This window comes from Dama dama, chromosome 14 (genome assembly GCF_033118175.1).
Source record: "Dama dama isolate Ldn47 chromosome 14, ASM3311817v1, whole genome shotgun sequence".
NCBI lineage: Eukaryota > Metazoa > Chordata > Mammalia > Artiodactyla > Cervidae > Dama > Dama dama.
This window is the reverse complement of record NC_083694.1, coordinates 24,380,195-24,406,300: the sequence shown is the minus strand read 5'-3', so window position 1 is coordinate 24,406,300 and position 26,106 is coordinate 24,380,195. Positions and strand designations below refer to the sequence as shown.

At 51.4% G+C, this 26,106-nt stretch overlaps 1 protein-coding gene across 1 annotated transcript in view; it reads left to right on the top strand.

The window, feature by feature from the left end:
• Positions 1-24,262, top strand: part of SUSD4 (sushi domain containing 4) — a 131,130-nt gene extending 106,868 nt beyond the window's left edge. The window contains exons 6-9 of the mRNA XM_061160122.1: positions 16,676-16,867; positions 17,957-18,101; positions 21,409-21,791; positions 22,849-24,262. Coding sequence (XP_061016105.1) covers positions 16,676-16,867; positions 17,957-18,101; positions 21,409-21,791; positions 22,849-22,877 — 749 coding nt within the window. The 3' untranslated portion in view covers positions 22,878-24,262. The remainder of the gene's footprint in view (positions 1-16,675; positions 16,868-17,956; positions 18,102-21,408; positions 21,792-22,848) is intronic.
• Positions 24,263-26,106: the final 1,844 nt, after the last annotated feature.

Sequence of the window (26,106 nt, the reverse complement as noted above, 5' to 3'; positions counted from 1 at the left end):
GAAACAGCTGGAATTTTAGAACGAAGCCAATTATACTGGATTTCAGATTTTAAAACTAGTCCTTAGCTCAGGAGATCACAGGCAAACAACTGTGCCGACATCAATCTGTATTTTCCTGCCATAAATATCTTATTACAAGGGAAATGTTTTTGACTTGAAAAGAAAAGTAAATTTATCGGATGCTGGGAAGTCAAGAATTCTATAGACAACCATGACTAAACTCACATATAATAGGACCCTTTGTGTGTGTGCTGAGTCACTTCAGTTGTGTCCGACTCTGTGCGACCCTACAGACTGCAGCCCGCCAGGCTCCTCTGTCTATGGGATTCTCCAGGCAAGAATATTGGAGTGGTTGCCATGCCCTTCTCCAGGGGATCTCTCTGACCCAGGGATCGAACCCACATTTCCTATGTCTCTAGCACTGGCAGGCATGCTCTTTACTGCTAACACCACCTGGGAAGCCCAGTAAGACCTTTACCCTCCCATGTTACGTGACCTTTTCAAAGATCCTGTGGTCCTTGGAATTAACTGTGAGTGACTCTCTACTGTTCCCAAAGCAAAGTCTCCCCATCCTGGTTCCTGCCAGCACTGCCCAAAGAGAGGAGTGACTGGTATCTCCCCAAGGAGCCTTTAAGGTCCCAGGCCCGGGATGCTGTCTTCCTGCAAGTCTCTTACTCCACTCTGTCCAGGAAGACACAGCTCAGGAAATAACCCCCTGGCAGGCACACAACTTTTTTTTTCACTTCACTGAGAAAATCTTGGTGTCTAATTACTTCTGTGAGACATTCTGACATTGGCCAGGAAACCCTGCTGTTGTACCTGGGGTGTCCCTGTGTACCTGGCCCAAGGGCTTGGCCACTTACTCCCAGGCCAAGGATAGATTCATGCTGCGCTAGCTTCAACTACATAGCAAAGGCAGGGGACTTAAGTGTTTTCCTCATGGTTCTGGGGGCTAGAAGTCCAAAATCCCAAGTGTTGACAGGACCATGGTCCTTTGGAGACTTGGGGTAGAATTCTTCCTTCTAGAGGTGGCCTTGGCATCCCTTGGCTTATAGCTTCACTATTCCAGTCTCTACCTCTGTCATCACATGTTGTTCTCCCTATGAGGTTGTCTTCACATATCTTCCTTCTGTGTGTCTCTTCTCCTATTATAAGGATGCCTATCATATTGTATTAAGGTCCCACCTACTGTGACATGACCTCATCTTAACTTGATTACATATGCTATACACCCAATTTCCAAATGAAGTTATATTTACAGGTACCTGGGATTAGGACTTCAACAAAACTTTTGGGGCAACACAACTCAACCCACACCTTGCCTTGACTTGAGAAGAAACAGATGCCCCTTGCGTCTTCCTTCTACCTCTTATTGCTGTTGTTCATTCGCTAAGTCATGTCTGACTCTTTGCAACCCCATGGCTTCCCTGTCCTTCACTATCTCCCTGAGTTGGCTCAAACTCTTCGCCATTAAGTTGGTGGTGCCATCCATCCCCTGCTGTCCCCTTCTCCTCCTGCCTTCCATCTTTGCCAGCATCAGGGTCTTTTCCAATGAATTGGCTCTTGGCATCAGGTGGCCCAAGTATTGGAGCTTCAGCATCAGTCCTTCCAATGAATATTCAGGGTTGATTTCCTTTAGGATTGAGTGGTTTGATCTCCTTGCAGTCCAAGGGACTCTCAAGAGTCTTCTCCAACACCACAGTTCAAAAGTATCAGTTCTTTGATGCTTAGCCTTCTTTATGGTCCAACTATTACTTCTGTACATAACTACTGGGAAAATAATAGCCATGTCAGGTTTAAAGGGCCATCTGTAACGCTTCCCAAACCCCAGTTGACCTGCATTCCTGGACTCTCCCTAAGCCCTGTCCTGAGCTCATTCTCATCAGGGCCTGTCTGTAGCATCCTGCCGATGCCCATGTGTGAAACAGGAGTGCTCTGTGTCCATCAGGGTTCCCCCCATCACCTTTCTTCTATCTCTAGAGGCTCCAAGGCTTTTCCAAACTCTAACTCCACTTCGCACAGCCCACATCTTAGCAGATCAAGAAACCATTGCTCTTACATCTGATCTTTGGGTGGCTGACACTCCCTTGCTCCATGGCAAGACTCTGTGAGAGAGCACAGCTTCAGGGTAAGCCTTGTTGCAGGTCGAATCCTAGGTGTTCTATTTATTTGTCTGACCTTGGACAAGGAACTTCCCTTTCTCGAATCCCAATTCCTTTCTCTGTGTAAATGAGTCCATAGCAGCATCTGCTCTGCAGATTGGTGGTCAGGATGAAGTGGAGTGGAGCAGTGCTTGTTTGCTGCTGTCACTGTGGGAACTTGTGGAAAGTTGTCATTGTCTTTTCTGCTTGTGTTTTCTCTCATTGGCTCATAATGTAACTACTATATATACATAATATTGTTACCAGTAATAGTAGCTGTCTGTTTATCGGGCATCTGTTTTTGTGTCAGGCACTGTGCTTGCTGATTTACAGCTACTATTTCTAATTTTTATAAAAGCTATACAGTATGGGTGTTACTATTCCCATTTTACAGATGATGGAAACTAAAACTACTTCAGAAAGAGGTTAAATGAAATGCCCAAGGTCACGTAGCTCGTAAGTGTTTGACCCAGGATTCCAACCCAAGAAAGTGTGCTTTGCACTATGTGAGGCTGCCTTCATTCATCCACTGATGTGTTATGCCTTCCTGGCCTTTTTCACATTCTCCTTTCCTGTTCTTCTAGCTGAATTTCCCCCCTTTTTTCAGTTTTCATTGTCCACAACTTCTAAGCCAACAGTTTTCAAATATATCAGATGTCAGAAGAGCATGGTACTTTTCACAGACTAGCTTTTTTGTTTTAACAGAACACTAAGAAATACTGTGTAAGCCTTAGAAGCACTTGTGCTGGCAGGAAACATAGCTGCTTATTTTCTATGTACAGTGTAGAACCATACACAAAAGTGTACGTGGGTACACACGTGCATTCACTCACACTCAGCTAGGAGCTAAGCATAAGGAAGGGCTTCCCATCATCATGAACTTACTACTCGATTCTGTATTTCTTCATCTGCTGGGATTTGATTACAGAAAAGAACAAGAAGGCACGAGAAATTTAATAAAACATTTATGGGAGAAAAGCTTGAAATGCAGAAAATCAATATATTAAGGTATCAGCATGGTTCCTTTGTCCAATTTGTGGGGAAGGAATTTAAAAATACACTGGCAACATTGTATATTCAGCATGATCTCTCAGGGGGAAGGGTTTGCTAATTGCAAGGAGAGGCAGGAGGGATCCACCCTAAGTGCTCACTTGCCTGTGGGCTCTCTGCGTTAACTTATGTGTCCGTGTGCGCGCTCAGTCGTGTCCAACTCTTGGCGACCCCTGTGGACTGTACTGCACCAGGCTCCTCTGTCTATGGGATTCTCCAGGCCTGAATGAACCCACTGGAGTGGGTTACCATTTCCTACCCCAGGGGATCTTCCCAACCCAGGGATCAAACCCGTGTCTCTTGTGTCTCTTGCATTGGCAGGCAGATTCTTTACCACTGGGCCATCTGTGGGGATGCCCCACACACCTTTTTCATCTTGGGCCCCGGATTTCTCTCCCTTTCAAGTTAAGGACTTCCTTGGTCCAGTGATTAAGACTCCCAACTTCCAATGCAGGGGGTGTGGGTTCCATCCCTGATTAGGAAAATAAGATCCCACATGCCATACAGAGCCACCAAGAAATAAAAATAAATAAATAGAATTAATTTTTTCTTAAAAAAGTCAAGCCTGCCTCTGGTGGGAGAAATCTGGATAATTTTTGAAAAAATTAAGATGCCCTGATAACCATCAGACATTCCAAGAGTAGAAGTCCTATTTGTGAAGACATTCCCAGACAACCAAACACTGACACCACAGATGTCTTGTGATTTATTTTCGTGTTGTGGTGAGTGAGGCTAAACTCAGCTTAGCCTCTGGTCTTCAAGTCACTACAAAGAAGGAAGTGTACCTCATTGGTACCCAAAAATGCATGTCAGCTTTAGAGGCCAGCATCAGCCTCCCTCCACTGCCCAAAGCTGTGAGAGCAAATCATGGTTTTATACCTGCTCCCTCAGCTGTGCACTCCTGCATGGTTTCAGTATGTCTCCAAAAACAGGCACACTTCGGGTTCTTATGTGAAACTGTGTTTTTTGTTTTTGGCATTGAAGTTTCCCGGTCCTCATCAGATGCATAGTGTCTTTCTTCAGGGACACCCTAATGTGGTGACTCTGAGATGAAAAGCAGACCAGAACCCCTCCTTTGGGGCTGCTGAATAATAGTGATCTTATATTTCATCTGTCAGCAAGTCTCTGAGCAAGTCAACACCATGTTCCATCCAATCTGGAAATAAGCAAAGGTCCAGCCTCCTCATTTGCTTCCCTGAGTGGACACATTTATTGGCCTTTGTGTTGTTACAACAAAACAAAAGTGGAAAATGTTACATGCGGTATAATGTTTATTGATTTTCCCTGAGCTGAAAGCAAGGTTTTGGAGGTAGCCTTGGAAACAGCTATGATTTTGGCATGGAGGGTGCCAGCCAGCTTCCTGGAATCATTACCACCAGACTTGGAGCCAGCCAGTACAGTGGCAGTTTTGATTATTGGAAGTCAGCAGTAGTCCTGAAGGCAGAGGTTTGCCTGGGTCCATCCATAGATAGAGCAATGCCCACTCTCTTAGTTCTCGAGAGCTGCTGAGACATCATGCTGCTGGTCTTGAGATGATGATGCCTTTGGACTTGAGACACAGAATCGCCGGCCATCCTACCACCTCCCTGCGCTCTGTCAAGCCAGCTGAGGGCCAGATTCTATATTAAGAGCAACTTCTGTCTCCTCATCACTGTTGAGCTCAGCTACAAAGTCTCCTCGTGGTCTGGGGCAGTGCTTCTTAGACTGGACTGTGTGTGTGAATCACCTGGGAATCTTTCTAAAACAAAGTTTCTGATTCAGGAGGCCTGGGGTTTGGCTTTAAATTATGCATTTTCTAATAAGCTCCTGGCTGATCCCAAAGCCAATGGTCCATGGACGGCAGTTGGAAAACAAGGGTCTCATGGAAGTAAAGACTCCAACCAGACGCCATGGCAACTTAATTCTCTGACTGACGCCACTGCATGTTTTAAGCCCTCCATCCCAGAAGGCAAGGACAGAGGAGAATTCATCTCTCCAGCTCTCGGCTCTGACCACCCAGGAGAATCGCCTGGGGAACTTTGAAGACCCGGCCACACTGAGGACCCACCCCAGACCAGTTAGACAGAGCTGATGTGCGGGGTTGAAGGCCCACTGACTGAAATCACTCAGAGGCTCTTCAGATGTAGTGCTAACACGGCAGGGAGGGTGGGTGCCCGTCTTTTTAGCAGTGAACTGCAGGAAGGTGAGTTCCATACTGTATGTATGGTAGACTCATCCTAGAACAAGATTCCCAAAAGAGAATAGTGGCTCGAACAAAATAGAAGCTTATTTTCACATGCGGAATTAGTGTGTGGGGGTGTGCCAGGGCCTCCTCTGCACGCAGTCATTCAGGAGCCAGTGGAACCTCTGCTGTTTTTGAGGTGCAATTTCTAAGGACTCCCTGGGGGGGATTGTCTGATTCTAGAGCCAGAAGCTTGGGAGAGTTCCATGGATCAGGCCTGGAGGAAGATTTATCACTTCTGCTCACATTCCATTGACAGGAACACAGAGAAACAAAGGATGCTGGGCAGTGCAGATAGCTCTGTGCCCGGGAAGAAGAGGGGGATGAGATTGTGGCAGCAGCTGGCAGCCACCAGCACCAGCTCTGTGGGGTGGATCTGGGCACACCCTGAAGGGCCGGCTCCTCCCTACGTGAAGGCCAGCTGGGGCTGGGTGGTGCACGAACCTTTGGAAGACTAAGAATGGAAACAGGCAATCCAAATACCTGGGCTCATGGCTCAGAAGGATTAAAACAAATAATTAGCACTTGTCACGTTCTACATTCTTCTGTCCCCCCGCCCCCCCGCCAAAATAATTTCTGTGAATGTTCACGAGACACACAGACTATTTTTAAACCTCATTTTCCTCTTCTGCACATAATGAAATATATAAATGGGTGATGGACTGTGATAAGGGATGTATAGTTCTCAGCTCTAAGTCTCCCCTCCCCAAGCAATGCCTCACCTCACACTGCCTTCAGAGAGTGGGAGCCTTCAGACCACAAGTTCCCCATGTCTCCATCACCCTGGTTTTGACCATTTATCCCTGTGTCCGCCTCTGGTTTCTTCCCACTCCTGTCAAAGGCCAGTCTGTTCATTGATGGACTTAGGACCAGAGGTCCTTTCACCTCCATGATGACCTTGCGTTCCTCCTCCAACCCTGCATCAACCAGCCTGGTCCTCTGCGTTGGTCCACTCCCACAGAGGACACAGCTCCTGTGGGGGCAGGCAGGGTCCCCACCCCACCCTCCAGCCATCCTATTGGCTGCTTCTGTGCAGCCAGTTTCCCCTTAGACTCTCTATTAACTGTCATTCCCACCGCACCCCTCCTCAGCTCACATGCCCCTCTTCTCTGGCCTCTCACCACGCTAATGAAATCATTTACCTCAAGGCCACTAGGGACTTCCATGTGGCCAAATCCAGGGTCCCTACCCTGTCTCCATCTTTCTCAGCTTGTTGGAAACTACTCCTCCTGCTCAGAAGTTTTCCTATCTTAGCTTCAGGTGACTCAGTGGTAAAGAATCTGCCTGCATTGCAGGAGACACAGGTTCTGCCTCTGGGTCAGGAAGATCTCCTGGATGAAGACATGGCAACCCACTCCAGTATTCTGGCCTGGAGAACCCCATGGACAGAGGAGCCTGGTGGGGCTACAGTCCATGGGATCTCAAAGAGTCAGACCCGACTGAAACAACTAAGGATGCGTGCATGTTAGCTTTGGTGGTCCATTCAAGGCTGCTTAGCCAGTCTCTTCCCCCCTCAACTGATTGCTCAGGCTTTGGATGGGAACCCCTCCTCTTTTCTCTCCACCTTCTCTTCCTGGGTGAGTTCACCCAGTCTCGTGGATTTGAGTCTTATCTATAAGCTCATCACTCCTGAACTTGGGTTGTTTTTTTTTTTTTTGGCCTTGCCAGCTATCTTGTAGAGATCCCAGTTCCCTGACCTGGGATTGAACCCAGGCCGTGGTGACGAAAGCCGTGAGGCCTAACCACTTAGCTACCAGGGACTCCCCGATGCCTGAGTTCTGTACTGACCACAGGCACTTTGTGCTGCTGCCTGATCGACACCTCGATGACTGTCTCACTGGCAGCTCGGGCATAACGAGTGCCAAGCCAGGCTCTCACTACCTCTTCCTTCCCACAAAACAAACAAAAGCCTGATGTGGTAGACAGCATCACCATCCTGCCGGGTGCTGGTGGCAGAAATCTGGGGTCATCCTGGCCCCAAACTCCATCTCTCAGCAGGTCCTGTCGTAGAAACAGAAGGTTCTCAAATAGATCCCGTCACTCTCCTTCTCACCGTGTCCCTGCCACTTCCTGGTCCAGGAGGCCACTGTCCTCTGTCGCCCGGCCGTGGCAGCAGCTACCTAACAGCCTCCTCACCTCCATCCCTGCTGCCTGGCTTCCGCAGAGCAGCCAGCGCTTCCTGGTGAAGACAGGTCTATGCCGGCTCTTCCCAGCGTCCCTGACACTCAGGATAAAATCTCCACTTCCTGCCATGGGGCCCAGGGGGCCGCCCCCACACTTCCCTGGCTGCCTCTTCACCCTGGCTGTGCAGCCCGCTCCCCTGTCCTGTCACCCACAGCCACCGCCCCCTCTTCCCTTTGAGCCTCCAGCTTGCCCCCTCTTGTGTCACACCCTCCGCCCGGGATGTTCCTCCCCGCACATCCTTGATCACCTGTCCCAGATCAGGGTCCTTGCCTTTAGCTGCTCTGATTTCTGGGGGATCCTCAGTTTCTTCATTGTGGGGTGCACACAGCCACCGTCCTCTGGCCCTTCTCCATCCCTAAAGGGAGCTAGGGGGCCTGGCCTTTTTTAAAGTTTTTGTGCCCCTGGTTCTCTAATCCCCTGCCAGGACCAGCTTAGATCTGAGATCTTCTTGTGTGTAAAAGAACATCCCTTTGGTCCTAGGTGCCGTCTAGACCCTTGGGGGCAGGTTGCCCACACTGCCTCCTGTGTGTGAGACTTAATGTGGGGTTGACGTCTTTTCCAACAGACAGAGGCAAGGCCTCCTCCAGCCACGTCAATATTCATTTGTTTACTTACTTATCCTCTGTCTCTCCTAGGCCCCAGGAGGACAGAATCAATGCATTATCTAGTTTCAGTGGTGGTTCAAAAAATACGTAAATAAGTGAATTAAGAAATGAGCAAGGGACTTCCCTGGTGGTCCAGTGGTTAAGAATCCGCCTTGCAGTGCAGGGGACATGGGTTCAGTCCCTGGTTGGGGAACTTGGGTCTTGCCTGCTACAGAGCAACTAAACCCACTTGTGTCAGAGCTACTGAGCCCGAGCACCCCAACTAGGGAATCTGTGCATTGCAACAAAAGATCCCACGTGCTGCAACTAAGACCCAACACAGCCAAATAAATAAATAAATATTTTTTTTAATTAAAGAAAGGAGCTAAAGAATATAATCAGGATACTTGAACAAGAACGTGAAGAGGCTTTTCCTTCAGAGGGTCTGAAATACAGCCTGTCCGAGTAAAATCGCTTCCTGTATCTATGCCCAGGTGGGTGCCCCAGTGCTGATAACACAAAACAGAGGTGGTTGAAGAATCTTTTTTTTTTTTTTTTTGCACTTAGACATGCATCAGCCTTTCTTTCCAGCTTCATTTCCCTTCAGGCAATAGGCTTAATTAGCCTTTCCTGAGTTCAGACAGTGGGTGTAGGGACCTGGATGGATGGAAGGACAGGAGAGAAGCTATTTGGGGTTGATTTGCCTGTGAGCAAATGGAAATGCTCCAGCCACACACTGGCGGGTGCACAGTGTGGGCCCACCATACACAAGCTGGCGTTTGCTGCCTGACCGTGGAGCCCTCCGACCCCTCCATCCTCACGTCCTGTGGTCAGCCACACTCACCATCAGAGGCCAGGAGTCCCCTATAGGAACCGTCAGAGGCTGGAGAGATGGAAGTGGTGACTTGGGTAGGAGAAGGCAGCCCTTCCCTTCTCTCATCCCACCCCCTACCACCAGGCATCCTGCCAGCTAGGTGGAAAAGGCTCTTTCTGGGGCCAGAGCTGAAGGTGAGGGGCAGGAGGAGAGTGATGCTAGGGGCCTTGGCAATGTGTGGGAGTGTTTGGGGTTGTTCTAGTGCCCTGGAGGTGCTGCTTGTATCTCCTGGGCAGCCAGAGAGTTAAACCTGTGATGGTTCACGAGACCGCCCGTCCCTCAAGGAAGCACTGCCACCGCAGCCCCACGGAGAGGCTCTGTGGGGCTCAACCCTGGCTTCTTCCGGGTTTGATGAGATGCTGTGTGATATTAAGGAAGGAATCTGATTTCTCCTGATCTGTAAAGGCTGCTCCTGTAAAGGGGAGATGGTGGGTGGGCTGTCTTCTCTCAGGAAGACTGAAGAGTGGGTTTCCAGGGGGGGCAGTCCTTCCAAGTCTGGGTGTGTGAGCTTTGGTCCAGCACAAAGCCGCCGGCATACCCTGGACCCACTGATGCCCGTCCATGGAGGCCACTGCCCACAGCTGTCATTGGGCCAGGCCTGTAAAACTTCAGTAGCTCTTTGAAGAGCCTGTAGGGATTTTTCCAGCTGAGGAATAGAATCTTCCCATGTTTCGTTCGTACCCATGTTTCAGGAGGAAGTCCTGAGCATCTTCTCTCTTATCCCCCCACCCCCACCCCATGCTTCATTGGCCATGCCTCAGATTGGCAGCTGCTGAATTTTATTTTAACATTGGGTTTAATTCTCTCCCCACCCCCACATTTACCTTTCCTCAACTAGCACCCCACAATCTGCTCTAAATGCTGTCTAAATGCATTAAAGGATGTTCAAGTTAAACAATGCATTTCACCAGATGCCCTCTTGCCCCAGATCTGTACTTCTGGTAGGTGCATCATGGGAGGAGACCAACAGCCTTGTCCCAAATGTGTTAGGAACCTTGGCCTCTTTATTTCAGTGTATTTCTTTTCTTTTTTTTAAAACACCAAAAACATTTTGTATTGGGGTATAACCGATTAACAATGTTGTGATAGTTTCAGGTGAATAGTGAAGGGACTCGGCCATACATGTTTCAGTGTATTTCTTAGAGTCAGGACTGGCAAATCCCTGTTGCCTTTTACTAAGACATCTGTATGTGAAAGTGTTAGTCACTCAGGCTTGTTTGACTCTTTGCCACTCACAGCCCACCAGGCTCCTCCGCCATGGGATTCTCCAGGCAAGAATACTGGAGTGGGTTGCCATTTCCTTCTCCAGGGGATCTTCCTGACCCAGGGATCAGACCCACCTCTCTCGTGTCTCCTGCACTGGCCGATGGGTTCTTTACCATCTGAGTCGCCCAGGAAGCCACCTTGCACACGAATCTTTGTGTTGTGCTTTGTTGTCATGAAGCTTTGATTAACTTATTGTTGTGTCTCAGCATTTTCCCCTCTTAAAGAACAGGGACCAGAAATGGCATGAAAATGGCCTCTCTTTGCCCGTGGGAGAGTGAGGGGGGAGGAGGCGGCCTCTGGCTTATCATGAAGACTCTGCAGTTTTCATTCACTTGATTAACAGGTGTTTATTAAAAAATAGTGCAGGATGCTGTAGGAGTCACCGTTCACAAAACACAGTCCCTGCTCTGAGGGAGTTGATGAATCTGTGCACGTAGGAGGAATAGAAAATGTTCAAAGTGCCTGGGAATTCTGAGATCATGCCTGGTGGTCCGGAGGGCTTGGTGAGGAAGCTGGTGTTTGTGCTAGAATTAAACCTGAATAGGTGGAAATAGCCAGAAGTGGGTGAGGAAGGACACTCAGCAGGTGGGAGTGGGGTTCTCCTAGAGAAGGGGAGAGGAGGCTGCTGGAGGGGTGCTGAGGAGGCTGGGTGGGAAGGAGGGCTTATTTGGGAGAAATCATAGGCCTGTGCCTGGCGTTTCCAGCCCCAACTCTGGCCATCCCAGGACAGACTGAGGTTCCCAGGCCCCTGCACCCCAGCTTCTGCCCCTCAGTCTAGCCCATGAGAGACTGACTATGGTGGTAACTGTTCTCTGTAGCCATGTGGGTAGGTAGGAATCTTCCTGCTGATCAGGAAGGAGCCATCCCCCTCATCATAATGCCAGGGGCAGAGCGGTGACTCCAGGTAGGTAGTAATTATGGTCCATTTCCAGCCGAGTCTCAGCCAATTCACTTGCATTCTGCCTGCAGCCACCCAAGGTTCAAACTTCAAGTTTCACAAAACCCAAAACTGTTGCTAATAATTTCTGAAGTTGTGAGAAACATTTAGAAAAAAAAAATAGAATTGCTGGAGAATTTTTGTTCACACCACCCACGAATTTTCGCGGGTTATTATTTTGCCTAGAACTAGCAACTGCTAGGCCTGAGCCTCCAACTGAGCCTAAGCGAGTGCTAAAGAAGGGCAGTTGCCCTCTGATCAGCCTGAAATTCTAGCCCCTACTGGGTTGTTTCTGTGCTAACTTCCTGTCTGCCTCTCAGGAACAGTAAGAGAGGAAAGGAGCAGCAGAACTCACTTTAGCCCCATGGCGTTGTTGTTGTTTAGTTGCTAAATTGTGTCTGACTCTTTGTGACCCCATTGACTGTAGCCTGCCAGGCTCTTCTGTCCATGGGATTCTCCAGGCAAGAATACTGGAGTGGGCTGCCATTTCCTTCTCCAGGCGATCTTCCCAGCCCAGGGATTGAACCCGCATCTCCTTTACTGGCAGGTGGATTCTTTACCACTGAGCCACCAAGGAAGCCCTGAACCCCATGGTGAGAGCCTGTAATGAGAGGAAGAGTTCCCTGAGCTCAAGATAACCCCAAACTGTTATTTTAAAATAAGCTCCCCAAGTTTATAATTAACTTCCAAGTTAAAAGAAACACTCCTCACCTTCTGTCCCTACCAGGATGCATGGGGGGTTCCTTTTCAGCAAAGTTGATGGCCGGCCAGGTGCAATTGCTAGAAACACTGCGAAGTATGAAGATAAATGTTTCTACTTAGGGGGCAAATGCATCTCTATGAGCAACCGGTTATGACATTCTTGGAGTCAAAGCCTCTACCTTGGATGGTTTTTATCTGGCCTCTGAGAAAACCTGCTGGCGAAATGCTTCCTGATTCCCTGCAGGAATGTTTGGAGGCACCTGCTGCAATCCAGAGATCCTGATTGTACGGGGCCTGGCGGTGCCTGGCACGGGAGAGTGGCCTGGGCACCCAGCGGTTTGGACACCAGTGACACGAGTGCTGTTACTGGTTAAGTGCCTGTTGTGGTCTGGACTTTTGTGTTACGTACGTTCCATGCACATTCTAATCCTCACAACAACCCTAGGAGTTAGGAATTGTTTCCTTCACTACACGGGTGGGGAAGCTAAAGCCCTAAGAAGTTAAGCAAACTGCCTAACCCCCCTGACTTGGCAGTTACAGAGCTGGGATTTGAACATGAATTGGGACCCTCCATGCCCGAATGCCCATGCTACACCACCTTCCTCCTTTTTTGAATACAGGATCCAGTCAGCCCAGGCCTTCCTCAGCACATCAGGGACCACCTGCCTGAGTGTCCAGGTGATGATTTGAACAGCTCTTTATCCTCCAAGTGAGGGGAAAATTCTGCTGAAAACCACTGACCAAAAAAAAATGCACACCCTGAGAGCTGTGAGTTCAGTTTGATTTGGGGGCCAAATGAGGACTATAGCCCGGGAAATGGACTCTCAGATAGCTCTGAGGAACTGTTCTGAAGAGGAGAGGGGCGGTCAGATTTTAGTGACAAGGGATGCATGCAGTCAAGCACATGTTTTGGCAGAAGGTTGCTGCCATTCACCAGGAGCAGATGTCTCCATTAATGATTTTAATGCTTTTCGTGATGTGAGAAGATGCAAGACATTGGGCTCATAAAATCTCCTGAAAATATTTAACTATCCGAAGGCCTGTTCTGCCAGCTTGTCCTGGAGCACAGAGTGCCTCACTCCTGATCTCCACCCTGAACTCCTTTCAGGTGTGGAAGGTTAGTGACTATCGTGGCTGGTTCTTTCATTCTTATAGAATCAAGTGGAGAGTGACAATTTTTAGTCCACATAACACACTTGCATGTGTCAACATAACACACCTGTATTTACAGGGCCTCTTCTGACCTCTTGTGATGTTTTCAGGGCCTTGAAAATGTTCTGGTGATTTTCTCATCCTAGGGGGACCCTTGAGGATTTGTCTGGAAGGCTCCTAGCAAGAGAGCCCTACTGCGCTGTGAAGCCTTAACCGTGGAAAGGGCCTCCTCTCCCAGCAGAGGTCCAGCCTCCCCGTGAGCCTCTGCAGCGCCGGAGGGCACTGGTGGGGGATGCGGAGGAGGGGGACCCCTGGTGGCCATGGGAACCTGGCTGCCCTGGAGACCACTGAAGTGGCAGACATCTCTGTCAAGCAGACATCTCTGTCAGGCTGACCGCACAGGGAACATGGGGCCTCCCCTTAACTCTGGCAGCCAAGGCATCCCCTAGCCCAGGAATGCAGCTCTGAGAGTCTGGTGGCCCCTCTCTGGGCCAGATGCATGTGGACACTCTCCCTTCACTGTGTTCTTCATGGAAAAGTCATTGTGGAAGGAGAGGTCTTTGCTACGAATCCCAGCTGGCATCCCAGGCCAGCTCACAATGCTGGTCTTTCTCTCTCGCTTGTCCTCGTCCTTCCCTTCCCTTTCCTCTCCTGCTGCCTTGATCACCTCCTGGAGAGCACGTGGAACACCCTGGAGGTGGTGAATTTGGCAGAAGCTTTAGCTTGTGGAACTGGAAGTGCATCAGATGATGGGACTCCACGGCCCTGGGAAGCTCTGTGGAGGGCATGCATCTGCCAGGATGGGAATGCCTTGGGAAACCAGAGAATGCCCTGGAAAACCAGAGCCCCGGTCCCTACTCTACCGGTGTCTGCCCATGGGACCTGAGGCGTAGTCACCTGCCAGCCACCATTCATGGAGCACACCCCGGGCCTGTGGGCCTCAAACCCCATCTTGGACCTTCCCCTACCACCTTCTGGTCAGCTGCCTCCCCACTGGCTTTGTCCAGAAGGAGTGTGGGCAGGGGGAGAAGCTGGGGCATTTCCCGCTGACCCTCTCTGCCCCAGCAGGGTGTGGGGGGTTATCTCTGACAGTGTCTGAGTCTCCTCAGCCTCCAGGTCTCACCAGGTACACCTTCACAGCTCTAACTTCCACAGAGGCTCAGCCACTAGGACACTCATCCCGCCTGCCCACCGATGGCAGTGACTTCCTGCTTCTGCTCATCTCAGGAACCTCGTTGCCCATGTTGGTTTTCTCATCACCCGCAGAGGCAATTGCCTCATTATGGCCCTTCTCTGTAGATTCCTGGGTCCTGGTTGTCCCTGGCTGCCCACTTATGTCATCTCAGCTCTGAAAGGAGGCCTGGCCAACCTTTCCCAACCCTCAGATGCTCCCATTTCACAGATGAGGCCTCTGAAGCTTGGAGGGAAGAAGTGACTTCTTTGGAGTCACTCGGCTGGTGAGGAGTTGAGCCAGAACTCAGCCCAAGCTCCTGCCATTCCTCCAGCTGCTCCTGGAGGACTTGACATCTCTGAGTTTTTGTCTCCCCAGCTCTGAAAAAAAAGCCAGCAGGAACTGCCTTGCAGCATCCTTTGCAGAATGAGAGATAGTGTCTGTTAAGAGCCTCCAGGCCCCAAACCATGGGACATCCCCATTGGATGGACCCATCTTGCTGACCATCTCCAGGGGGCCTGGGTTCCTGCTGGAAGAGAGCTCCAGACATGTCTTCCAGTGGCCCGAGTGGGGCAGGCAGCTCCCTGCAGACACGGCTGCAAGGGGTGAGCTGGGAGGCTGGTCTGTGCGTCTCCTCTGGCCAGGGTTTGGGTGTCCCTGGGAAGAGGCTCAGAAGTTAACTCTCCCTTGTTTTGGTCAAAAGCTCATAGTGGTTTTGACAGGTGTGGGTTTGTAGCTGGCCTCGATGGTCTGGGCTGTGTTTGTTTCTTGAGATGTGTTTAAGGGCCATGGCAGCTCCTCTTTGTTGAGGAAAGGGAGCTCTTTGTAGGAAGAGGGGAGCAATCAGCAACTCCCCAGAAACCATCTTTCTGGATCCAGAGATAGAACTGTTCTTATCTTGCATCCCAGAGTTTGGGTTTGTCAACTAAAAAAGGTACACAATATGAGAATTTCAAGAAAAGCTTTATTTGGAGCCAAATGAGGACTGCAGCCCGGGAAATAGCTCTGAGAGACTGCTCCAAAGGGGCAGTGGGGGAGGGTCAATATATAAGATTTTGGTGAAGGGAAGAGTTCAGTGCAGTCAAGCGCTTACTTTACAAAAGGTTTTCTGCTAGTCACAAGGAGCTGATGTCACCATGAAGGAATCTAGAGCTTTTCTAGACATGAGATTGTCCCTGGTAGTGTCAGTTGCTGAGTCACGTATGACTCTTTGCGACCCCATGGACTGTAGCCCGCCAGGCTCCTCTGTCCATGGAATTTCCCAGACAAGAATACTGGGATGGGTTGCCATTTTCTTTTCCAAGGGATCTTCCTCAGCCAGGGATCAAACCCAGGTATCCTGCGTTGCAGGCAGATTCTTTACCATCTGAGCCGCCAGGGAAGCCCTCTCTAGATATGAAGAGATGCAAAAATCGAGATCGTGAAATCAATTCCTGAAAATATCGAACTATCTAAAGACCTGTCCCATCAGATTCCCTGGAGCACCGAGTGCCTCACTCTACCCTGAGCTCCCTCAGGGGCGTTGAAGCTCAGCAGCTGCAGCAGCACAGGGCTTAGTCCCCACAGAGGCAGATGGCATGTGCCCATCTTGTTGTTCAGTCACTGGCACATGCTCTCGGCAGGTGCCAATTTGTAGTTTGACAGGTTCAAGAGAGGAAACAAAGCCACTTTTTCTCCCCCTAAAAATCATAGAATATGAGGGTCAGAAAAAATTATCAAGGGCAGAATAAGCTTCCATTTTACAGAGAAGAAAAACACGGCTTCAGTTGGGTTAAGTGACCTTTGTGAGGTCACGTCGCATGCTGGTGGCAGAACCAAGCCCCGGTCCCAGGCCTCCTGCCCACTGGTCAGGGGGTCTGTGATGGGGAGGCTGTGGTCTTCGCCTGCACAGAGCCGCCTATGTGTCATTCCCCAAACTCCAGGAGGACATTTGAGAATCAGGTCAGGGACACCCAGGGATTTGGACGGTCCCAGATTACTCCCATAGCCGCAGAAACAGGCTCAGTTTCGGTGATGATTTTGCCCATAAACATCTTAGTTTTATTTACTAGGTTGTCTGGCACATAATAGCATGCGTTATTAATAGAGCGGCTTAATGCTATCTATTAGGTAGGCATACTCTTTGCAGTGGAAGATGAACATCTCTTTCACGATGTAACTTACGATGCCATGTGACAGCCGCACGTGCTCAGAATCTTGTCACAGGCTTCCGTCTGACCTCACGTGAAGGGACGGGAGTCGGGCCGATCTTGGGGACAGCTCAGCCTCGCTAGAGTGATGATTCATGTATAAGCGCATCTCCGAGTGAGGTGTTCTCGAGCTATATCTGTTTTGAGGGTCTGGACAGGATAAGCATGTGGTTCTGAAACTCTTATTCTCCCCAACTGCCCAAGTCTGTCCGCTACCTCCCATGGTGAGTCACGGCGATTTCATCTGCCACCCGCGACCTTGTGAGCGCTACAACCACGGAACCGTGGTGGAGTTTTACTGCGACCCCGGCTACAGCCTCACCAGTGACTACAAGTACATCACCTGCCAGTACGGGGAGTGGTTTCCATCCTATCAGGTCTACTGCGTCAAGTCAGGTGAGCACATGGAGAGCGTCCCTGGACCAGGTTCAGGCCACACGCAGCAGCCGGTGGCATGTCCTGGGCCCTGGCCCTCCTCGCCCACACACAGTTTTAGGAATAGGATATAGAAGTTCATCTTTGTGGCTCCATGTGGCCGATGCTCCCCGACCACCCCGCCTATGCCCAGGTTAACATGCGGACCCTCTGAACGGGGTCCCTAGATCCCAGCACCCATGGAAGGACCCAGCCACTGTGGACTCTGTCTTCTCCCAGCCTTGTCCCCTTCCCCTGACAAGGACACAAGCCCGGGGTATGACCCAAGCAATCTAGGACTCTGCCTTTCTCTTCCGCTCAAGGACGCATATCAGAACCCAGATGATGTCATTATGGGCAAGACCTGCTCTCACTTCCAAAAGCATAAGCCTTTGCAAGCTTCAGTGCTTCCTGTTGTTGTTCAGTTGCCTAATTGTGTCAGACTCTTTGCAACCCCATGGACTGGCAGCATGCCAGGCCTCTCTGTCCCTCACCATCTCCCGGAGTTTGCCCAAGTTCATGTTCATTGCATCGGTGATGCCGTCCAGCCATCTCATACTCGGACACCCTCTTCTCCTTCTGCCCTCCATCTTTCCCAGCATCAGGGACTTTTCCAGTGAGTTGGCTGTTCGCATCAGATGACCAAAATACTGGAGCTTCAGCTTCAGCACCAGCCTTTTCAGTGAATATTCAGCACTTCCTACTTGATAACAAATGGCTAGCAAACCATCCTCACCACTGGCCTCAGAGCCTCAGGGTCGGGACCCCGTGGTGAAGACCTGGGAACCAGTGCACCACTGTCTCCTACCTGCCCCAGTCCTGCCTGCCCGCCCTGGTGTTTTCCAGGCATAGCCACAGCCCCCTGCCCCAAGCCGGGGTGATGGCTGCACACCTTCGCCCTGGATGTGGCACGTGGGGGAAGCATTCGCTCACACAGCACATGTGGAGGCCCACCAATGCTCATGTGAACCCGGGCAGGAGAGGGGGCCCATCCAGCCATCAGCGCATGGGCACCCCAGCGCCCAGCCCAGCCTGGCAGCCTCACAGCTGCTTTGTTCTCTCTCCTGGCAGAGCAAACGTGGCCGAGCACCCACGAGACCCTCCTGACCACGTGGAAGATCGTGGCGTTCACGGCAACCAGCGTGCTGCTGGCGCTGCTGCTCGTCATCCTGGCCAGGATGTTCCAGACCAAGTTCAAGGCCCACTTTCCCCCCAGGTCAGTGCTGAGGCCCCGGGCAGCCCACAGCCACCCAGGGCCGGGCTCAGTGCAGCTGCCTGGAGCAGCAGAGAGAAAGGATGGTCAGCCTCGAGGGGTACAGAGCCCAACTTCTGAGGGGAGTAGGGGAGAAAGCCAACATGCTTTCCTGCGAGGTTTTGGGGTCTGTCTGCAAGATGGAGACAGACTCATTCATTTCCCTCTTTCTGCCTCCCCCCACCCCCAACCATGAACCCCTGTCTCCCTCTTTCCCTGGCTAGACATTCTCAAGGCAGGCCTTGTGTACGGTGCAGAGAAGGGGAGCAGAGTCAGAGATGCATGCCCCACACCTCCCCACCCCCCAGGGGCACCCGCATTGCCTACTATGTGTCTGTGGCTCTCGAGTTATGTACCTTAGAGCTTCCAGGCCACGAGGCCAGTGGGTGGGCCGGGGCGGTAAGAAATATACAGAACTAATTAGGAACGAGGTCCAAGGTGTGTGACCCAACAGTTTTCCAAACCGGTGTGCAAAACCTCAGCAAGTCTCAGGAAGGAGAAAGGCTCTGTTTGGGGGCCAGGGCAGGGCTGATGCTCTTCTGCCTCCAGATGGGATCTGAGCTTTCGGAGTGGGACCTGTGGGCAGGGGTGGAGTAGGGGGGGGGGGTGTCTCCATCCTCCTCGGCTGCACCAGTGAGCTGAGTTCAGTGCCTTCATCCTCACGCTCGTCATCACCGAGAGGAGGCTGTCAAAGTCCCTCAGAGGCAGGTCTGGCCCTCTCAGTGCCCGGGGCGGCTGTGGCCCTTCCCCTCTGGCGCCGGCCACTCATCCTGGACCAAGCATGCCAGCTCCCTGCAAAACCAGGAGCCACCCAGCGCTGCTGTGGGCGGATCACTGTTCCTGAAAGGAGAAGTCGTTTAGGAAGCCCCGGGATGAGCTTGTGAGCATCAGAAGAAGGGAGGCGGGGCACTGAACATCACAGGATGTTAGCCAGGGCTCCCTGATTCACAAAGGCATCACATATTCCCGTGGATTCCTGTGCCCAAGTGAGAGCTTCTCACACGGGGACCTCAGGCTTCACCCAAGGGCATGTGTTTCTGCCCACAGGGACAGGCTGGCCTCTGTGGGCGCGTGTACCACTCTTTCAGCAAAGAGTGTTCCTGAGTGAAGGAGGAGGTGGCTTCCAGGACTAACCACTCCCCACTTGGCCCTCCAGGAAAACCCACACTCACACTCCCAGCCGGGCGCGGGGGAGGGAAGCAGGCAGGGCTGCTGGAGACAGCATCCCACCTTTTCCCTCAACCTCGCGCCCCCAGGACGGCCTCGTCCCACAGAACAGTGCCCCCCACCTGCTACAGGGGCCCCATGACCTGAAGGCACCCCACTCTTCCAGCCTCGGAGCTGTGCTAGGTGGGGGTGGGGGTAGGAGCCCCTGCATCCTCGCCAGACACAGTGTGTGAGCACCTTTCTGGGGCCACAGCCAAGCCCCTGCTGAAGTGCCGGAGCCTTCTTTCCTCTCGAACCCGTCACCTGCACTCTCCATCCTCACATTATTTATGAGTCGAGACCGTGTTCTATCATGGAGCAATTAGACTATCTAAAGAAGGCCTAGGGGTTACAAGGAGAAAGCTAAGCTACATACTGTGACTTATAGTACATGGAGTATTTGAATGTGGCCTACAGAGCTATTTTTCTACATAGGCTTGGGAACCGAGTTTCCAGGATAAGAATAGAGTCTAAATATTAAAGACATTTTTTTTAAATGGTCCCTTACACTCACTATACTTTTTTTTTTTTTTAATCCCTTGAATATTTCCTTCGTAGGTTACTCTCTAGCTATGTGGAAACTGGTCTCAGCTATGCAGATTGATCATAAGATTCTCAGGGCAGGTCCAGGAAGGGGTTTTTGCTTTTTTTTCTGCTGGTCCCAGAGCCGTAGACTAGGAAGAGATGCTGATGATAGTCCATGGGGCTGGGACCAGCGAGGGAGAGGCTGACGGCTCATGGGAGCCCTGGTGAGAGCTGTTGTTGTAGGGAGAACAGAGAACAGAGGCGTATCCTTGGGGTCCCCCTGACCTGGGCAACTTGAAGCTGAAAAAGACTGAAAAGGTAGGCAGGCCCAAGTGAGGCAGGAGGCCAGCGTGAGACTGGGCAGGCTGGGGAGTAGGGGAGCTCAGAGGATCCAAGATCCACTCATAAGGGCCATGGAAGGGGAGAGAACCCAGACTTGAAGCAGACTCTTCCTTGCCTCCCAGCTCCTGTCTTTGGGAGTAGGGTAAAACTTTGTAATCTCCCTCTGTCTGTGGATGGCCTTAAGGATGGTGGAACAAGGGGACCCTGACAGCATCTCCAAGCAAGATGCTCCAAAACGCCAGTGGCCTCAAGTGTCAGAGAGAGACAGCCTGGTGCTTTCCTCTGCCCCACATGCCAGCATCCAGACCTCTTAGTCCTCAGACTCAGAGCTCCAGCGGAGGCCAGCATGCAGGAGCTCGTGGCCTGCCCACCCAGCTGACTTGTCCCTCTTCCTGATAGTTTACCTTCTGGCCACATCACTCAGCACCGGTTCCCAGCTGAGAAGATAAGGAACCGAGTCCCACTGGCCGCTGACTAGCCACCCCAGTTCCTCTAGAGCCTAGGAGCAGAGAGGGGTCAGCTGAGCTGAGACTTTGACCTCAGACCCGAGGTCTGGAAGGTGCAGGGGACCTTGAGACCAAGGGCAAGGCCAGAGCCGAGTGCATGGCAGGGTAAGGGGACCCCCATTCTGGCAGCACGGTGAAGCTTAGGTTCAGGTGGCCACAAGCCCACAAACCTGGAAAGAGTTCCTTTTTTTTTTTTTTCCTGTTGTTGTTGCTTCTCTGTCTTGACTGAAAATGAGTGAGTTTTAGACTGCAACAGAAAACAAACAGGAAGCATCCTAAGTGCAGCGGTAACTGACAGGGGCACCTAAGGTCCACGCTTTCCCAAGCTCTTAATGATGCTATTCCATTTCCAGCAGGGGACACTGCAGGGGCACCTTGGGATGCTTGGTTGGAATGGCCCACATAGTCCCTCGTCCATGAGTTTGTAGCACGAGGAGATGATGGAGCCCAGACGGGGGCAGGGAAGGGCAAGAGGGAGGAGGAGAGCAGGGGCCAGTGAGGAGAAGAAAAGCCTGTCCCGTCTGGAGCATGGCCCTGGTGGACACACCATCTGCCGGAGGGGACCCGGCAGGGCAGCTGCGTGTCCTGCACCTCTGGCTCCGCTGCCCTGAGGACCCCAGCTGCAATGGGTGGGCGCTGTGGCCTCATTCCCGGGGTGACCTGTCACCTTGGCGCCGCTTTGCTCTCCACAGGGGACCTCCCAGGAGTTCCAGCAGCGACCCTGACTTCGTGGTGGTGGATGGTGTGCCCGTCATGCTCCCGTCCTATGACGAGGCTGTGAGCGGCGGCTTCAGTGCCTTAGGCCCCGGGTACCTGGCCTCTGTGGGCCAGGGCTGCCCCTTACCCGTGGATGACCAGAGCCCCCCAGCATACCCCGGCTCAGGGGACACAGACATGGGCCCGGGGGAATCAGAAACCTGCGACAGCGTCTCAGGCTCTTCGGAGCTGCTCCAGAGTCTATATTCACCTCCCATGTGCCAAGGGAGCACCCGCCCCGCTTCCGACAACCCTGACACAGCTCCCAGCACGGCGGGGGAGGTGGCATCCACCAGCCCGGGCATCGACATTGCAGATGGTAAGCACTGACCCGAGGTCCAAGCCACCCTGGTGCAGCCCACCACCACCACCCCCTCACCACCCTGCTCCCAGCTCAGAGTCAAATCAGAGTTTCCGTCTCTCTCAGCTGAAATTGCATGCTGTACGTAGAGGCCGTAGGCAAGGCCAGTTACTGGAAGGAAGGATCATCACCTCACAAGTGATGAGCCCATTAACTGAAATTTCAGGAGGCACAAAAGAGCACCAAGCCATCCAGAGTAGAAAGGCTAGGTGGGCGGAACTTGATTTTCATAGCATCCACATAACCCAGGATGCTTTTCTTCTCTTTCCCTTAACTAGGCAGGACTTCTGAAAGTGGTGCTCAGGATCAAGGTAACACATGCATGCTAAAAGGGAAGACCTACATCCGGGCCCGAAGGCCCACCCAGGAGAAGTTCTGGGTACATACAGGCTATGTTTACCAGGTATGAAGTAGAAGGAAGGTACTACTACTTCCTTGCTACTGCAAGGAAAAGCAGGTTGCAGATCACAGTAAAATAATAATGCATCAGATTAAATAGGGCTCATTTCCCAGGGGAGGAAGTGCCAATACCACTTTACAAATGAAAGCACTCATTCCAGCTTATATTGGCGGTAAGTCACAGTAACTATGTGGACGCAGGGGTCTCCTGGTTCCCCATAGAGAACTCTGTACTTGAACTTGTAACCTTTACCATTAGGACACACGGTTGAAGCCTAACAGTTTAATTTTTATGAACTAGATATGAGATTTTCCAGCTAATGATGTACAGAAGTGTTGGTGTGTTTGCTTGTTAACTGATACGTGGAACTTGGCATTATCTTCTTACTGATTTGTGTGTGTGTTAGTTGCTCAGTCGTGACCGACTCTCTGCAACCCCATGGATCGAACCTGGGTCTCCTGCATTGCAGTCAGATTCTTTACCTTCTGAGCTACCAAGGAAGTAGGAACTCTATTTTACTGAAGCTCACAATTCCAGATCTTCACAGTATTTTTCAGTGTATTAGTATGATGATCGTCTCTTTCTTTGCAGTTTAATAACCATCTCTTTTTACAGAGATCCCTCTAATGGAAGAAGATCCATAACTGGAAAAAGTCCCGATGATTCTGCTACCCGCTTGGGGATGGGAACCGTGTACCTTGGAGTGAGGCCTCTGGAGGACAGAGCTTGGGGGCGATGGAGCAAGTTTTCTAATCTATCAACAACATGGGGACAGCGACTCATATTGTGCATCTCGGACTCAAGAACGAGGCTGATAAACGGCAGCAGCAGTGTTTTAAAATAAGACTTGAGGATTTGCTAAGACCAGTGAGGAACAGCAGGATGAGGGGGAACCCTGAGCAGTCCTGGATGAAGGTATTAAGGGCATCTCGTGCTGCAGAACATGGGACAGACGGTTCCACGCATATATCCACCAAATTCCACCTCCCACCGACTTACGAGTAGTACCCGCTTCCTCTGAAAGCATGTCACATTACGTAAATCGCTTCTAAAACCCGCTTCAAACTGTCTCTGGACTCCAGCTTCGGATGGCCCAGCCTCTGTAGGAAGTCTATGTTGAGCTGCGGGAAGAGCAGCAGCGCGCCCCCTGCAGGCTCCCAAAGGAAGGTTCTCAAGTGTCCCTCGGACAGTCTTCCTCGCACTGGACAACCCTACTCAAGGCAAGATTAAAGCGGGACGTGGCAGTTCCACTGAGAATGGAAAGGAAAGACTCAGGCAGACTCTGCTTTCTGGAGATTTCTCCGAAAGGCAGAGTTCCTGTCCTCCGTGCTGTCCTGTGGTGAAATGTCGTCAGTATTTGTATTCATGGTCTGGCACATGGATCCACGGCATTGGCTAAACCGTGTGACTTTACACATGGTCAGAGTGTGTTCAAATACGTCTCATGGTGGAGAAGTAACCAAGGTAATGTTTTGTTTCAGCATTTTTAAAAGCTTCCACTTGACAGTTTATCTCACTTGTGAGCCCCTCTCCTTTTAACTATTAAGAGTTGTTGTCCCCGCTCCCAAACTCAGTCAGATTTAATTTTCCAAAACAGAAATTCTATCTGGAAACACATTCCTCCTCCTCCTCCAGATAAAGTATGAGGTTGAATTATTGTACCCCTTTTATTTTGTCCTGCAAAGTCCACAGGCTCCAAAGATGGACGGCTCTGCCCTCCTGCTTTGGGGGTCCCCTCCTGCCTTACCCATCAGTCCATCCAGCACGCCCTCCGTACCCTCCCGGGGCCCACTGGGTGTCGTTCCTAAAAAATGATTGATAAACACGTTTCCCAAGTCCCGAAATGTCTCTTCAAATACATGTTAATCTGTGGAGCTGATTCTTTTTCTCCTCTGGGTTTCAGACAAATACAAACAAAATTCTTTTTTTTTGTTGTTGTTCATAAAATTGCTATGCTGATAGAGCGGTGAGAGCTGGAAGCTTGATCAAATCCTGTTTTTTCTTGACACAGACTGATTAAAAATTAAAAAGAAAATGACAGTTTGGAGCGTGGCTTTAATAGTGGAGTGGATTTGGGTGGGCAGGGAGGGGCAGTGACAGTGATCCCTGAAGGGGGTTGGAGACAGCACATGACCAGAACCAGCGGCTGAAAGAGGGAGGGAGCGGCAACGGGCGTGCCTGACCCAGCCGTCAGCCGTGAGCTGGGCACCTGGGTAAAGGTGTTTGGTAATCATAACATTGTTTAGTGCTGGAGCTGGTCTTCACGAGATTCATGCTTGAACTCCACCTGGCCAGCTCAAACACTGATGGCATGGGCGGCTGAGCGGGAGGGGAGTTGGGAGTTCACTGTGGAAAGCCTCCCCGACCACCACCAGCCCCACCATCTGCAGCCTTCCCGGGATCCCTGTGAGCTAGGTCTCAGGTCTTCGCACCACACTTGTCCTCTCCCCCGCACCATTCACTCCAAATGGAGGGTGTGTCTTGAGATTACCAGGTGAGTGCTTCATTTCCCATCAAAGAAGCCAGGGGTTGGGGGGGTGGGGTGGTGGGGAGCTGTCTCTGAGGCTTGGCCTCACCTCCTTCCAGAAAATGTTCTTCCTCTCAGAGTAGAGAGCATACAGCTAGTAAGCCGAGCACAGGGCTGGCTCTCCAGTCCCCCACCTCCGGCATCTGGGAGACAGGTATCTCAGGCGCCACATACGTCCAGGAGTTAGTGCCCACATGGTTCTAAGCACAGAGGCTGGTAGGAGAAAAATGCTTGCTCAGCAACAGTGTCAGCCTCCAACCAAATTACCTGGATCCACCTCCCCCACCACCCCGTCCCTTTGTGTCTGCCGTATCAGGGTCTCACTCACAAATACCCTTTACTGTGATTGTTTTTTCATTATAATGAACTTAACGTGGCAAGGAAGAATCCTCATGATACCATAAGCATGCCATGATTCTGGCTCTTCATGTCAAAGTCCCAGACGCCCTCTGGGTATGAATGGACTCTTATCTTTCTTCCTCTTCCCCCTGGGAATTAGGAGCTACAAGAACAAACTGGGTTGTGTTGAGAGCTGGCGCCCAGAGGGGCAGTATGGGAGAAAACCATCCCCCCGAAAGTGCTTTCAACTTTGGGAGAGGGAGTACCCCAGCTCAGAAGCACATGACCTAGACCCCAGGGTGTTCCTGGGGTCAGCCCGCGGTATTTACACAAGTACATGCTGGAAGGAACTGCAGGCCAGCAGTTTTCCAGCTGACCGGCTCCCGTCATAGGCACACCCAGCAGAAGTCACAGGACGCCTTGACACTTCACTTCCATGTAGCTTTTTTTAATTGCAATGTTGTGATTGGCTGGCATGGGCTTTTTAGAGCCTTTTCTGCCTAATTACACCCATGCAGCAGCTGGCACAGGGTCAGGTGTTGGCCCTGGAGCACAAAGCAGAACTGGACGGTTGGTGGGGGGTGACATGCTGAGGTCCATCCAGTCTGCAGAGGGGTGAGGAGCGGGGTGCGGGGGCCCTCTCCCACTCCTCTGCTCCCTCCTTCCACACCTGACCATGCTAGGCAACCCTCCTTCTGGGATACGCGGGTCCCAAGGCATGCCCTGAAGAGCAGGTGCAGTGCCCTGGGAGAACAAGGACTTTTCACCTGTCTCAAAACCTGCCTCTGCCACTAACAGGCTGTGGACTTGCAGGAGATCTTGCCCCCCACCCCGACCTCAGTTTCTTCCTGCAGAGGTGGTGTCCCTCTACCCTCCCGGCTGGGCTGCGGTGAGGGTGACAGCTCAGGTAAGGTCACAGCACACAGTAGACATCTGACAAACGGCCGCTGCCCTCCACTTGTCACCCAGAGTGAGGGAGCGTGTCACATGGGTGATGTACTCTGTGC